This window comes from Triturus cristatus, chromosome 8 (genome assembly GCF_964204655.1).
Source record: "Triturus cristatus chromosome 8, aTriCri1.1, whole genome shotgun sequence".
In the NCBI taxonomy this organism is placed as follows: domain Eukaryota; kingdom Metazoa; phylum Chordata; class Amphibia; order Caudata; family Salamandridae; genus Triturus; species Triturus cristatus.
In genome coordinates, this window is record NC_140591.1 from 51,302,128 (window position 1) to 51,316,254 (window position 14,127).

General features: G+C 43.7%; 1 protein-coding gene across 4 annotated transcripts in view; it reads left to right on the plus strand.

Annotated features, from left to right (window-relative positions):
* LOC146800043 (uncharacterized) overlaps positions 1-9,380 on the plus strand; it is a 50,722-nt gene extending 41,342 nt beyond the window's left edge. For 2 of the 4 annotated variants that reach the window (XM_085620948.1, XM_085620950.1), the window contains one exon: positions 6,637-9,380. In XM_085620948.1, coding sequence (XP_085477074.1) covers positions 6,637-7,271 — 635 coding nt within the window. In that variant the 3' untranslated portion in view covers positions 7,272-9,380. Of the gene's footprint in view, positions 1-6,633 lie in introns of all 4 variants that reach the window. The other 2 variants (XM_085620949.1, XM_085620947.1) reach the window with 1 other exon arrangement.
* The last annotated feature ends 4,747 nt before the right edge of the window (positions 9,381-14,127 follow it).

Below are 14,127 nucleotides of genomic sequence, written 5' to 3' on the forward strand. Positions count from 1 at the left end.
TAAGAGTGTAGCTAAAATTGATCTGGGTCGGGAGTGGGGTGGGGGTGTTAATGTATTGCTAGTCCCAGCGTTGTGATGCCTGAGGTGCTGATTTTGGAGGCCATGTGATCTAGCCGGTCGCTGGTGGGAGCCAAGGTGGCAGAGCAATTTAGGTCCTCTTAGTAGATGATAGTGATTCCTCCTTAAGGTTTGTTGGATGTCTTCTCCAGCGATCTTGTGCCAGTGGAGGGGATAAGCAGCGTGGGGGGTATATCTACAGTTATGTCCGGAGCAGATGCTGGGTGTTGGTGAGAAATAGTAGATCCAGAGAGAGATCATGCAGGAGGTCCTTGACTTCCATGGCATGTTTGTTGAGGAGTAGGTAGGTGATGGTGTGTGTGTGTGTTTTTGTGAGGTAGTGGAGAGCTTGGTGCAGTTCTATGTAGGGTGTGGTGGGTGGGGGTCTGGGTTGGGGCAGCAGGATCCACATTCTGTCATGGGATGCCAGGGTGCAGTGTGGGGACAGGCATCTGGGGTTAAGGGCACAAAGTGTATCAGCCAAGTAGCGTCTCAGGCTGCGATGGGTGGTCGGTGGAGTGGGGGGGGTGGTCCTAGTACTGGGCACCAATGGGTACAGATGGGCTTGCCTTTGCCATGCCTGTGATTTTATCTGTTCTGCAGCCACCATTAAAAAGAGTTCTGGGATCGTAGAGGAGAGGGTGGTGGGCAGCACAATCAGCACTGCAGCAGAGAAGGCAGGATGGAGAGTGGAAAGGGGGAACGAGATGCATACAGGGAGAAGGAGCTGAAAACAAGTAGAATGGAGGAGAGAGAAGAAAGATGAGAGAGAAGAAAGAGCAAGAAAAGGAATGTCTCAAATGGAAAGACTGCAGGAGGCAGAAGAAGAGGGGCAGGAGGCAAACGTAGGTGCAAAGAGTGAGCGTAAAAAATGCAGCAGACAACAAAGGGCAGTAGAGGAGAGGCATAAGGGTTACAAGAAAGAGTCAGTAAGAGGTGAGAAAAAAGAGAAGAGCTAGGCACAATGTAAAGTACAAGAGAGGCAGTAAGAGGAGAAAACAAGGCACAAAGAGAGGGACAGTAAATGAAAAAGAGGCACAAACCAAGAGACCGCAGGAATCAAAGCGAGGCACAGAAGGGAGGCAGTAGGTGTTGGAGGAGAAACATCACAGGTCCAACAGGGTCCGGAGTCTTGGATGGAGGACCGAGACACGGGAGTGGTGAGGCTCCAGAGCACAACTCGAGGAGAAGGGTCAAGCAGGATCAGGCAACCTCCTTCTGTTCTGTGTCAGTTGTGATAATCGTTTTGGCCCTATTGGACCTGCAGTTGCCTTTTAGCCAGTCGAGGCTACAACTTCTGCAACCATCACATCGGTCCAAACTGGGCAGCAGTTGCCTTTGGCCCATTCGTGTCTGCACCAGCTATAATTATCGCTATTTAATAGAACAACGTCTCCTTAGAATGGGGCTAAGATAAATGACAATTTAGGACAATAAAAGTCACAACATAAATAACAGTTCAAAAAGAGAAAATAAACTACTTTGATAATAAAAGTGATTTAATTCAAACTGGCCAATGTGAAAAAGCATGCTTAGTCCTCAAGTACTGAAAACAAGGAAGGCTTGGGTCCTGAACTCCCCAGACTGGGCCACCCAAATATTGAAATCACAGAAAGGTGTCATGGGAGGTTTATTTTAAATAGTCGCTATAAACCTGAGACGACTAATTCTGAGGTTTTTGAGCATTTATTCTGCTTAGTTTTGATAATTCAAAAAGACATTCATAAATCAATTGGACATGTCTTTTAAAAGGAAACACCACATTAGTAAATCACACAATTGCAACACATTTGTATGCGTGATTTAGAACCATTTCTTTTGTGAGACAATATATACAACACATACATAATACCAAACGTTATTTGTGACAAAAATACATACAACAAACCAATGATCACAAGACAAACATCGATAAATTATGTGTGCCAGCCTGAAATTAAACCAGTCCTGCATTTGCACTGAAAACACAAGGCGGACAATTGCTCATTCAAAGACACATGTCTGCTGTCCTGCCTGTGGGAGGGTGGGGATGCATATCCTACTTGAGGGTGTTGACAACGTAGAACAAGGGGGAAATCATTTCTATTCAGTCCCCTCATGGCACACCCTGTTCTACCGTCCCCCACACTCAACAGCCAACGCGTTTCGAATCCCCAACAATTCCGGGATTCTCTTCAGGACTTGGACTTGGTTTGGGCTCTAAAAAAATGAAAAGAAAAAATGTTGCTATAAATCTGACGACTCCTTGTATGACCAGAACTTGATGGCCAGCACATGTATGATGGGTACCTCAATTGTGCTGCAGACAGATGTCCATTATCTGTTCTTCATTTCATAGTGTTAATTGAGGCTACAAAAAGATAGACATCAGGGCATTAAATGTACGATGTTCTACATGAGAAACACATCGTATTTCAAAGGATCCTGGAATGGGGTTCCTACCGTCTATTCTGGCCGTGTGGAAAATGTTGATGCCGATTTAAAAACGGTCCAGGATCTACGGTAAGTGAAATTATTATCAGTACTGACTCCGCCTGCATTCTGTGTGCACATTAGAGTTCAACAGTGAAAAGCTGACTCGCGCTACAATGTCACCTTGAGACTCGTGAAATGTAGTTAGAGCTCCTCGGCGCATCGCCGTGAATTTCTTCTGCAATAATCCTGACTGTTTCCTGTGTGAATGGAAAACTACATGAAAAGAGGCTCCTGGATTTTGTGAAACCCCAACTATCCCAGCAGCAGAATGTGACTTGCCTTTCATTTCAGCCATGCAAAGGCAGTTAGAAAATCTTCTGGCGCCTCTCATTCAAACCGGCAGCACTTGGTAACTGCCACTGATTCTTCCTTAAACAACCTGGAAGTCGAACTGTTAGGTCAAAGGCCCCGGGGATTGTGGGCCATGTAGTCCATGTTCAAAGCAGGTGACATTTCAGAGTTTAGTAATTTCAGATAACTCATTCAGGCCGTGCAAGGCCGTGTTAAATTTCATAATGAGAAATGCCTCTCTTCGTGCCAATACGGTCTCGGGGTCACCACCTCTCAGGTTGTTCTTTGTTATCAGTGACAATACAGTCCATGTAAAGTCATCAAATCTGTGGTTCAAAGTTATAAAATGTTCGAATTTTATCCTTCAAACGTGAGCGGTGCTGCACAATCCGATTCTGTACTTCTTGCGAAGTTTTTCCAATATAAATCTTTTTGCACGGGCATGTAACTGCGTACACCACGTTTTTGGATTTGCAATTCGTAAATTCATTGTGATGCCAGTGTCTCTGGCCGTCAGTGAAAGTGCAGCCCTCAGTGGTGGAATTGCATACCGAACATGTTCCACATTTATGATGCCCCTGCACAGGTGGAAAATTTAGCATGGTGCAAAGTGTAGACGTTTTTTTACTTTGGTCTGCTGTGTTGGCAATTTTCTGCCCAATACTTCTGTTTTTTTCTCAAAGCGAAGAGGGGTGGTTCGATGTTAGGAATTGTACCTTCAATCAGGTGCCAGGTGTTGCGTATAATTTTCTTCACGGGTTGTGTGTAGGGACCAAACGTGGAAACACACACAATATGATCAGTAGGTGAATTGATCTTTCTTGGTTAGCAAATGTTCCCTGGGTATGAACCATGCCCTTTTGAGAGAGTGTTTTAACAATTTCTTAGGATACCCCTTTCCCGAAGTTTGTTAACAAGTGCTTCTGCATGGAACTCGTGGTCTTCCCTTCTTGAGGAATTGCGCCTTATGCGCAAAAATTGGCCAAATGGCAAATTGTCTTTGAGGTGTCTGGGATGGTAACTTCTGTAGTGGAGGGCATTATTTTTATCCGTGGGTTTTGTGTTAAGTGTGGTAATTAACCCACTGGGTGACGTTTTCACACTCACGTCCAAGAATGCAAGACTCTGATTGCTGTATTCAAGGCTAAATTTGATGTCTGGGCTGCGATCATTCAACCATGTGTGGAATTCTTGTACGATGTTGGCCGGCCCCTCCCACTGGCACCAAACGTCATCAATATACCTGTACCACTGTTTCAGGTATGGACTGAATGATTGTTCTGATACAGGAATTGCTCCTCGTACTTAGCCATATAGAGGACTGCCATCTCAGGCGCAAATGGACAGCCCATGGCTACGCCTTTGACTTGGATAAAAAAAATCATTGTCACATTTGAAGAGGTTCTTCTTCAGTGAGATTGATGCTAATTTCAGAATGAATTCCGTTGGAACCTGATGAGGTCTAGGTCTAGATTCCAAAAATACTTCCATGGCATCAGGGTCATCTTTTTGGGGAATCTGAGTGTATAGTGATGACACGTCCATTGTGACTAGTAGATTGGTTTCTGGATCAAAGGGGACACACTCTATTTTATTAATGAAGTCCATGACCAAGAAAATTATACGCAACAACTGGCACTTGATTGAAGGTACAGTTCCTAACATCGGACCACCCCTCTTCGCTTTGAGAAAAAAACAGAAGTATTGGGTACCAAATTGCCAACACAGCAGGCCAAAGTAAAAAAAGTCTACACTTTGCACCATGCTAAATCTTCCACCTGTGCAGGGGCATCATAAATGTGGAACATGTTCGGTATGCAATTCCACCACTGAGGGCTGCACTTTCACTGACGGCCAGAGACACTGGCATCACAATGAATTTACGAATTGCAAATCCAAAAACGTGGTGTACGCAGTTACATGCCCGTGCAAAAAGATATATATTGGAAAAACCTTGCAAGAAGTACGGAATCGGATTGTGCCGCACTGCTCATGTTTGAAGAATAAAATTCGAACATTTTATAACTTTGAACCACAGATTTGATGACTTTACATGGACTGTATTGTCACTGATAACAAAGAACAACCTGAGAGGTGGTGACCCCGAGACCGTATTGGCACGAAGAGAGGCATTTCTCATTATGAAATTTAACACGGCCTTGCACGGCCTGAATGAGTTATCTGAAATTACTAAACTCTGAAATGTCACCTGCTTTGAACATGGACTACATGGCCCACAATCCCCGGGGCCTTTGACCTAACAGTTCGACTTCCAGGTTGTTTAAGGAAGAATCAGTGGCAGTTACCAAGTGCTGCCGGTTTGAATGAGAGGAGCCAGATGATTTTCTAGCTGCCTGCACATGGCTGAAATGAAAGGCAAGTCACAACCTGCTGCTGGGAGAGTTGGGGTTTCACAAAATCCAGGAGCCTCTTTTCATGTAGTTTTCCATTCACACAGGAAACAGTCAGGATTATTGCAGAAGAAATTCACGGCGATGCGCCCAGGAGCTCTAACTACATTTCACGAGTCTCAAGGTGACATTGTAGCGCGAGTCAGCTTTTCACTGTTGAACTCTAATGCGCACACAGAATGCAGGCAGAGTCAGTACTGATAATAATTTCACTTCCCATCCCTAGATCCTGGACCGTTTTTAAATCCGCATCAAGAGTTTCCACACGGCCAGAAAATTTAAGGTAGGAACCCCGTTCCATGAGCCTTTGAAATACGATGTGTTTCTCATGTAGTACATCGTACATTTAATGCCCTGATGTCTATCTTTTTGTAGCCTCGAATAACACTATGAATTGAAGAACAGATAATGGACATCTGTCTGCAGCACAATTGAGGCACCTATCATACATGTGCTGGCCATCAAGTTCTGGTCATACAAGGAGTCGTCAGATTTATAGCAACATTTTTTCTTTTCATTTTTCTAGAGCCCAAACCAAGTCCAAGTCCTGAAGAGAATCCCGGAATTGTTGGGGATTCGAAACGCGTTGGCTGTTGAGTGTGGGAGACGGTAGAACAGGGTGTGCCACAAGGGGACTGAATAGAAATTATTTCCCCCTTGTTCTAGGTTGTCAACACCCTCAAGTAGGATATGCATCCCCACCCTCCCACAGGCAGGACAGTAGACATGTGTCTTTGAATGAGCAATTGTCTGCCTTGTGTTTTCAATGCAAATGCAGGACAGGTTTAATTTCAGGCTGGCACACATAATCTATCGATGTTTGTCTTGTGATCATTGGTTTGTTGTATATATTTTTGTCACAAATAATGTTTGATATTATGTATGTGTTGTATATATTGTCTCACAAAAGAAATGGTTCTAAATCACGCATACAAATGTGTTGCAATTGTGTGATTTACTAATTTGGTGTTTCCTTTTAAAAGACATGTCCAATTGATTTATGAATGTCTTTTTGAATTATCAAAACTAAGCAGAATAAATGCTCAAAAACCTCAGAATTAGTCGTCTCAGGTTTATCGCGACTATTTAAAATAAACTTCCCATGACACCTTTCTGTGATTTCAATAGTACTCAAGTACGTCATGCAATTCTAAAGCAATATACAAAGTGAGAAAAGAAAAGAGATAAAAAGACATATGGCTCAAGTTCAATCAACATTCGTAAAGCGCAGCACTGTCACCCCTAGAGGTATCTGGGTGCTGTGGATGTGACGTCTCCGTCGAAGAGCCACTCTGTTTATAGATTACCTAGCACTTCAGTAGTGGGACATTGTCCACATCATGCTGTGTTTATGATTTTAAAAAAAACATGTTATAATTTGTTTTCTTTTCATTTTCAGTAGAGCAGTCAAAAGAAGACAGTACAAGTAAGAAAGCGCCACATGCATCTGCTGAATATAAGAAAGTCTCACCTCTGAAATCCACAACTGAGCTGCATCAAACAATTCAAACAGACCAGCAGCTTTTTACCTGTACAGTGTGTGAACAGAGCTTTACTGAAAAGGAGTCTCTTCAAGTTCATATGGGGATTCACAGAGGGATAAAGCTCTTTCCCTGCAACAAGTGTGAAAAAAGCTTTACTCAGAAGGCAAATCTTCAGCGTCACATGAGAATCCACATGGGATTAAAGCCCTTTCCCTGCACCGAGTGTGAAAAAAGCTTTAGGCAATATTGTGATATGCAACGTCACATGAGAATCCACACAGGAGTGAAGCCTTTTCATTGCACAGAGTGTGGGAAACGTTTTACTCAGAAAGCACATCTACAAGGTCACCTGCGAATTCACACAGTGGTGAAGCCGTTTCCTTGCCCTGAGTGTGAGAAGAGTTTTACTCAGCATTGTGACCATCAGTGTCACAGGCGAATTCAGGCAGGAGTGAAGCCTTTTCACTGCACAGTGTGTGGGAGGAGCTTTTCTCTAAAGACAACTCTCCACTGCCATATGAAAACCCACACAAGAGCGAAGCCGTTCTCCTGAAGTCAGTGTAAGAAGAGATTTAATTGTAATCTTCAACAGCACCTGAGAATTGATACAGGAATCAAACCATTTTGCTGCACTAAGTGTTCAAAAGATTTACTCAAAAGTCACAACTTCTGCTGGAGCTTAAAGACGTACAGGGACATATGAATCAAGAGTTCATGCAAATGTAACATCAGATCTATACTGAGACCGTGTACAATGGGAGTCTATTTACACACATGAGAAGGCTGAAATCCAAAATTGTAATACTTATGAGTAATAGTAATGAGTATGGTTGTCCATTCAGCTTCAAAACCTGGCACAGAATGTACAAATGCTGCCTATTTGTTGCAGAACAACAGTAACCCTTTCACACGATTAGACCGTTATCACCTTGTTGAAAGTCTCGCTAAGAAAGGTCCTCAAAAAGAACATTCATGAAAAAGCTCAGTGTTCTGTATGCAGTGTGAAGGACCTTTAGAGTCCAGCATTTGTTGGTAGTTGGCAATTATCATTCCAAAACTCGTAATAAGGTTGGCAATTTAAACAAATTACTTTAAACTGCCGTTTCTTAAACACTGATGGCACCTCATCCAGATCTGGCTTTCAGCATTTGGCCTGAAGCTGAACCCCACCAAAATGAAATTGCTGCTATTCACCAAAAGCTACTAACAGTAACTAGTCCAACCCTGTCTCAGTGGCATGAGTCTGGACTGTTTGAGCCCCAACTTTACTTTTTTTTCCCCAAAGAGGCAGAATAGAACAAGATAAAGGGAGGAAAAGGGCTGGACAGAGCCTGTGGTAGTGGATTTTACCAACAGGAGACCTACGGGAAAAGAAAACCCAATGCCGGTATTACATGTGTTGAACACTAGTATTGAAGAACGCCCAAGGAGTCCTCTAGATATGGCGTCCATATTCAGTTTGTCAAAGTCTGCTCTTATCTCTTCAGAAATCTCTCTTTTAAGAGACGGTATATCTTTTGTACCCACTGAAAGACCTAGTTTGTCAATTTTTTGTAAGGTTAGCTTATACATTATTTTCATCATACATTTTAACAAGTATGTACACATGCCACAGGTTTACATCCTCGTTCAACATTCACTCTCCCTGTTCACACAGTACTTATAGAGGTTTTAACACTTGAGCAAGTTGTTTTCAGAAGCACTGATTTATTGAGCCGGAAGTGAGAGAATATTAAAAACATCATCTCTAAAAAAATAAATAGGATTAGTCTCCATAGACGTTAATCACAACATTATCAAACCTGCTGATAAGGGGGTTGGTACTGTTTTACAAACTCTGCTGAAATTCTCTATCATTTATATGTTATAGAGTATTACACCAAGCTCAGAAGTGATACCACAGAGTAAAGTGATGAGAAGTGTCACAAATGAGGCATATTGTGTGGAGTTTCCTAGTGAAAATGAGCTTGATTTCCTAAACAAAAAAATCAAAGAATTCCCACAATCTATACCTTACCAGAGATTCACAAACCACTACAAAACCTTCCAATGAGAAATGTAGTTTATAGAAGGAGTTCTATTTTGGAGTCATTCTGTAAGTGTATCGACTGATTCATACAAACTGTTGTGTCATCCACAAGTGCTTATGTTACGTAAAGTATGGATTTGAATACCAGCTTAAAGGATTTTCTTTTTGACTGTGTGATACAAATCTTGGTCATACTAAAAATACAATTTCTGTATATAGTAATATATACCAAACACACAACTTTATATGATAACAGAACTGTTTTGAACAAAATAGAAGGTTGGTAATGATCCCCACAGATTTTATTGTCTCTGTCACAGGTAACTATAGGAGCTGGGTTTGCTCTGGACTGGCAAACCTAGCTTGGATAGTTTTGAATATCTTCATCATATATATACTGATACTCACCCCTTTTTGACAAATACCACACATTGAAGACAATATATTGATGATGGTTTCCTAAATTGGACTTGTGATTTGGTCACTCTTGAAGTATTATAAATCTGGTTAAACTCTAGTTCAGGGAACATTGAATTCATCATGTACTCGAATAGTAAGGTCTAGAAGGTACTCCACGATGAATTTTGAGACAAGATAACAAAAACTGACCAAATAAAGAAGCTTCTGAATAAACACTGGCACCTTGCTATGGATGTTTTAGATGTAAACGAGGATGAAGCATTTGTGATACGGTGGTTAATTGTATGTTGCCAGTTGACTGGGCTCTTACCATTTTGTCTTGATGGGGCTCTTCCATCTATCTCTGGTCATTTAAAGTCCCTGTGCCTTTTGGATTGAAACACTATTTTGAGCATGATAACATAAAGCATTTTTTTTGTGTTAAACAAAAATGGATAGGGGATCATATAGAGCAATAAGTAATCCAGATTTGAGCCACGGTACAGTTAAACATTTTGTAGAAGTACATGATGTTGAATATAAGAATCTATGATACTTTGGTATTGACGGTATCCACAAAAATCCCAGAGGAGGTAACAGACTGTTTGATGGCATGAGTGGCTGTGGATATACATGCTGAGCATACGTCTGCCATGTAGTGTTTGACTTGGATGTGTGCAAGTTGTTTTTCTTGGAACAAATCATTTGAGTCATGAGGTTTAGTGACTCCACTTGTTTGCAATGCGCATGGTCCTCGACGCCATTGTTAGATTGTGTTTTTTCTACCATTGGGTTTGTTTGCGTACTCCTCTGTTCCATCTCAACAACGTTGGTAAAAGTAGCATTTAAGCCTCTAATGTCAGTATTGTTATAGATTGCGGTTACTTATAATATACATCGGTCTCCTATCGATGCGATGCATTCCAGCCGACCAAGACCCAGAGGGCCTACGCCCTTCAGGGTGGATTCTTCTTTTTCAAGTTCCATTCACGCTATGCCCACCTGGTGATGGAACAGACACCTTTTTAATTTTTGCCCACGCTGCCACACCAAATTTCCACACACCGACCAACGCCTGGTCTGTAACTTGTGCTTGTCACCAGATCATCAAGACTCTTATCTGTGAGGCATGTAAGTGCTTCTGACCGAAAAAGACGCTGCGCGGTTGGTGGCCAAGATGACTCGAAATATCCAGACGAACAGAAGACCACACCCCAGACATTTATGGATCTGAAGAATACTACCACAAGGCACAAACTCAGGCCTTTGCAGCAGATGAGACCCTCCTCTCATGGCGACAACTCAGGATCCAAACTCAAAATTGAGGACATTCTACCGGATCAAACAGTGAGTAGTAAGCCCTATCCATCCCAACCGTAATCTAGCTCAAAAGATTATCCCTAAGAGTCGGCAGTCTGTCTTAGACCGACCACAGTGTTCGCACTGGCCAACTTGACCTTCAGGCCATGGTCTGCAACGAACAGCTGTACCGGAAAGGCCTAGCCCTGGCTCAGCAGCCAAGCAACAGAATAAGGCCCATGCCCACCAGTCATCGGCCTTGAGTCTAGACTCTGAATAGAAAACCCCGGCACCCAAACCGAGGGGCACCTCGGCACTGAAATCAAGTACTTCGGCACCGGGAACATTGGCATTGAAAACTGCTTTGGAACCCAAGTCACATACTTCGGGCAAACAAAAGACCAGCTCGAAACACTGTCGAACTGGTACTTGAAATGTTACTAGAATATGGCAAAAACAACTGCTGGTCTACCAAGAACCTGGTAGAATTATGGCTAGGCCTCTACAAACCAAAGATAAGTCAGCAATGAGACAGTTTACTTTTGAGGAAGCATTGGACAGCCCTTACCACCCAAAGCACAAGAAAAGGGTGGATAAGGCCACCTGTTTACCACCCATTAGCCCACCACCAGTGACACCAAAGCATACTCTCTAGTACATTCACCTCCTGCAGACTCACACTACTCCCCAGAGGGTTCTATTCATTTCTTCCAGGAACGTGGGGATGATACGGACCAATACTCTATTCCCCGTCAAGACTATCAGTGTGACACATACTACACAGACCCACCTGCAGACATGGACCCAGATTTGTATCCATCTAAACCTTCCCCTCCAGACGATGGTACAACATACCATGACATCGTAGATAGAGCAGCTGGTTTTCATAAGGTTCAGCTCCACACAGAATCATTAGAGGATGATTTTTTTAATTTGAAACACTTTCATCCACTCAGCGGTCAGCACAATATCTGCCCATGCTTACCACATACATTTTTAAAGACCCAGTACAAGCAAGGGTCATTACACTGTGAGTGGATAAAAGTATAAGCCGTCCCCTACAGCTCCAACATATATAAAGGGTCATCTACTACTAAATTCCCTAGTGGTTGCTACAGCAACAAAGAAGGTGAACTCAAACCTCTGCAAGGCACCCCCACTAGACAAAGAAAAATAGATGCTACCGGTAAATGAGTGTCAGCACAATCAACCATCCAATGGAGGATAGCCAACTTCTTTGGTCTCCTTTCCCATTATGACAGAGCACATTGGGATGAACTGGAGGGGCTCCTCCAACATCTCCCAGAGCAATATAAAAAAGGGGACTCAAAATTGCTTCAGAAGGTAAACTAATAGCTAACACATTCATGCGCTGTGCACTGGATGAGGTTCTAACGCCTCTCCTCATATGAACATGCCTGGCTCAAGGTTTCAGGATTCAAACAAAAGTGCAACAAAATATTCTGGCACTTTCTTTTGAGTGTGAGAATCTATTTGGCCCTCAAGTAGACACCTTACTTGAGAAAACCCCTCCAAAAAAATGATACGACTAAAGCCAGCGTTGCGTTACAAACATCATCACAAAGAGGGAATTTTCATTGCTCCTCCCATCGTGGAGCAGCAAAAACTACACCTCCTCTACATATCAGCGTCCCCAGTCGCAAAATTCATCCCCCAGGGGATATTATAGAGGATCCTAGATGAAACAATTCCAGAAGCAGAGGTAGAGGCGGTTACAATAAACCAGTCGCTACCACCACAAAACCTTGACTTACCTGCCATTGCCCGTGATCATATCACACCTGTTGGGGAAAGACTTCAACAGTTCTTTCCCACATGGCAACTATCACTTCCGACAAATGGGTGTTTGATATTATCCAACATGGTTATTGCCTGGATCTCATTTCAATACCTCCAAACATTCCACCCACGCACACAGGTTGTCAACAGACCATGAATGACTGCTCAAGAGGGGGCGTGGCCAACTGCTGCCGGGAATGGCTGCACAGTAGCCGAGCTCCGTGGCACCACTCACGAAGAATCCGTGTTTTAACATCTGCCCCGGCCGGGTTCCCTCTTCGAGGGGGCGAGTGCTCCTTACTGGTGATCGGTGCGCAGTGGACGATGTTTGGGAGAGATCTGCGTCGCCAGGGTGAGGCACGAGCCGCTGAAAGATCCTCCCACAGTGATCGCGCTGAGACGGAGTATCGTTCCTCGGCAGACCGTCATCACGCAATGCCGCGGCTCTGGCCTAGCTCTCGGCTGGAGCGGCGTTTGACTGGTATCTGCATTTCCCCCACAGTGGAATTGAGAAGGGAAAGACAAACACAAACATTGATGGCGCAATTGGAAGATGCTATCTGAGCCTCCTTGATGGACGATTAGGAATGATGTAGTAATTTGCTTAGGGCTGTCGATTGTTCCATTGTATATTTGATTATGTTTCAATGAAGTATTCTAGGGAAAGAGGAGCACTTTCCGGGGGTAGCTGGACTAAGAGTAACTGACTCAGTATAAGAAATGTGACAATGTTGAGATTTTGTTTCGCTCTGTTGAGATGAGTGTATACTGATGTGCACCGATGCAACCTTGTTATTAATATAAACAGTTATTGAAAGAAAAAAAAATAGCTGCTCAAGCAGGAAGTAAAAGGTCTTCAAAAGGGAGCAATAGAACCTGTACCGCAACACCAACAGGGCACAGACATTTACTCAATTTACTGCCTCATTCCTAAAAAGGACGGGGCCTCAGGCCAATCCTAGACCTCAGACCTCTAAACAGATACATTCTCTCACAGCACTTCCATATGGTCACTCTACAATATGTCATTCAACTACTGCAACAAGGCGACTTCATGTCCACATTGGACCTAAAGTACACTTACTTTCACATTCAATCAGTTGACTTATAATGCGCGACCACTCACCAGTTAGGTTCTCAATGCGCTGAGTGGGGGTGGAACTGCAGTTCAATCGAAGAGCCAGGTCTTGAGGTCCTTCCTGAATTGTGGCAGTGATGGTGATTGCCTGAGGTGCAGAGGCTGGCAGTTCCAGGTTTTGCAGTAGTTGAGTCTGCTGCTGACGAGGGCATGGATGACTTTTTTCCTAAACTCTGTGAGGATCCACTTGAAGATCTTACGAAGCAAGAGGAGGAAACTGCATCGATTTGGCGGTTCATTGAGAGCAAGGAGTCCAGGATGATGCTGAGGTTTTGTGCGTGGTCCATGGGTGTAGGGGTATTCCAAGTGCTACGAGCCACTGAGACTCGTCCCAGGGGGAGGGGGAGGAGCCAAGGATGAGGATTTTGGTCTTGTCTGAGTTAAGCTTGAGGCAGCTGTCGTTCACCCAGGTGACGACTGCCTTCATCCCGTTGTGGATGTTGCTCTTGGCGGCTGTGGGTTCGTCTTTGAGGGAGAGAATCAGCTTGGTTTAATCGGCGTAGGAGACTATGTTGAGCACGTGGCTTCTGCAGATGGCTGCAAGTGGGACCGTGCAGATGTTGAAGAGGGTAGGGCTCAGGGAGGATCCCTGAGGCACTCCACAGCTGATCTCTATGGGTTCTGAGTTGACTGGTGGAAGTCTGACACTGCGTTCGGCCAGTGCGGAAGGACTGGGTCCATTCTTTGCCGTGGATGGTGGCCACCAGAAGTCTTCCCGAGCAGAGGTTATGGGCCCCAGAATGA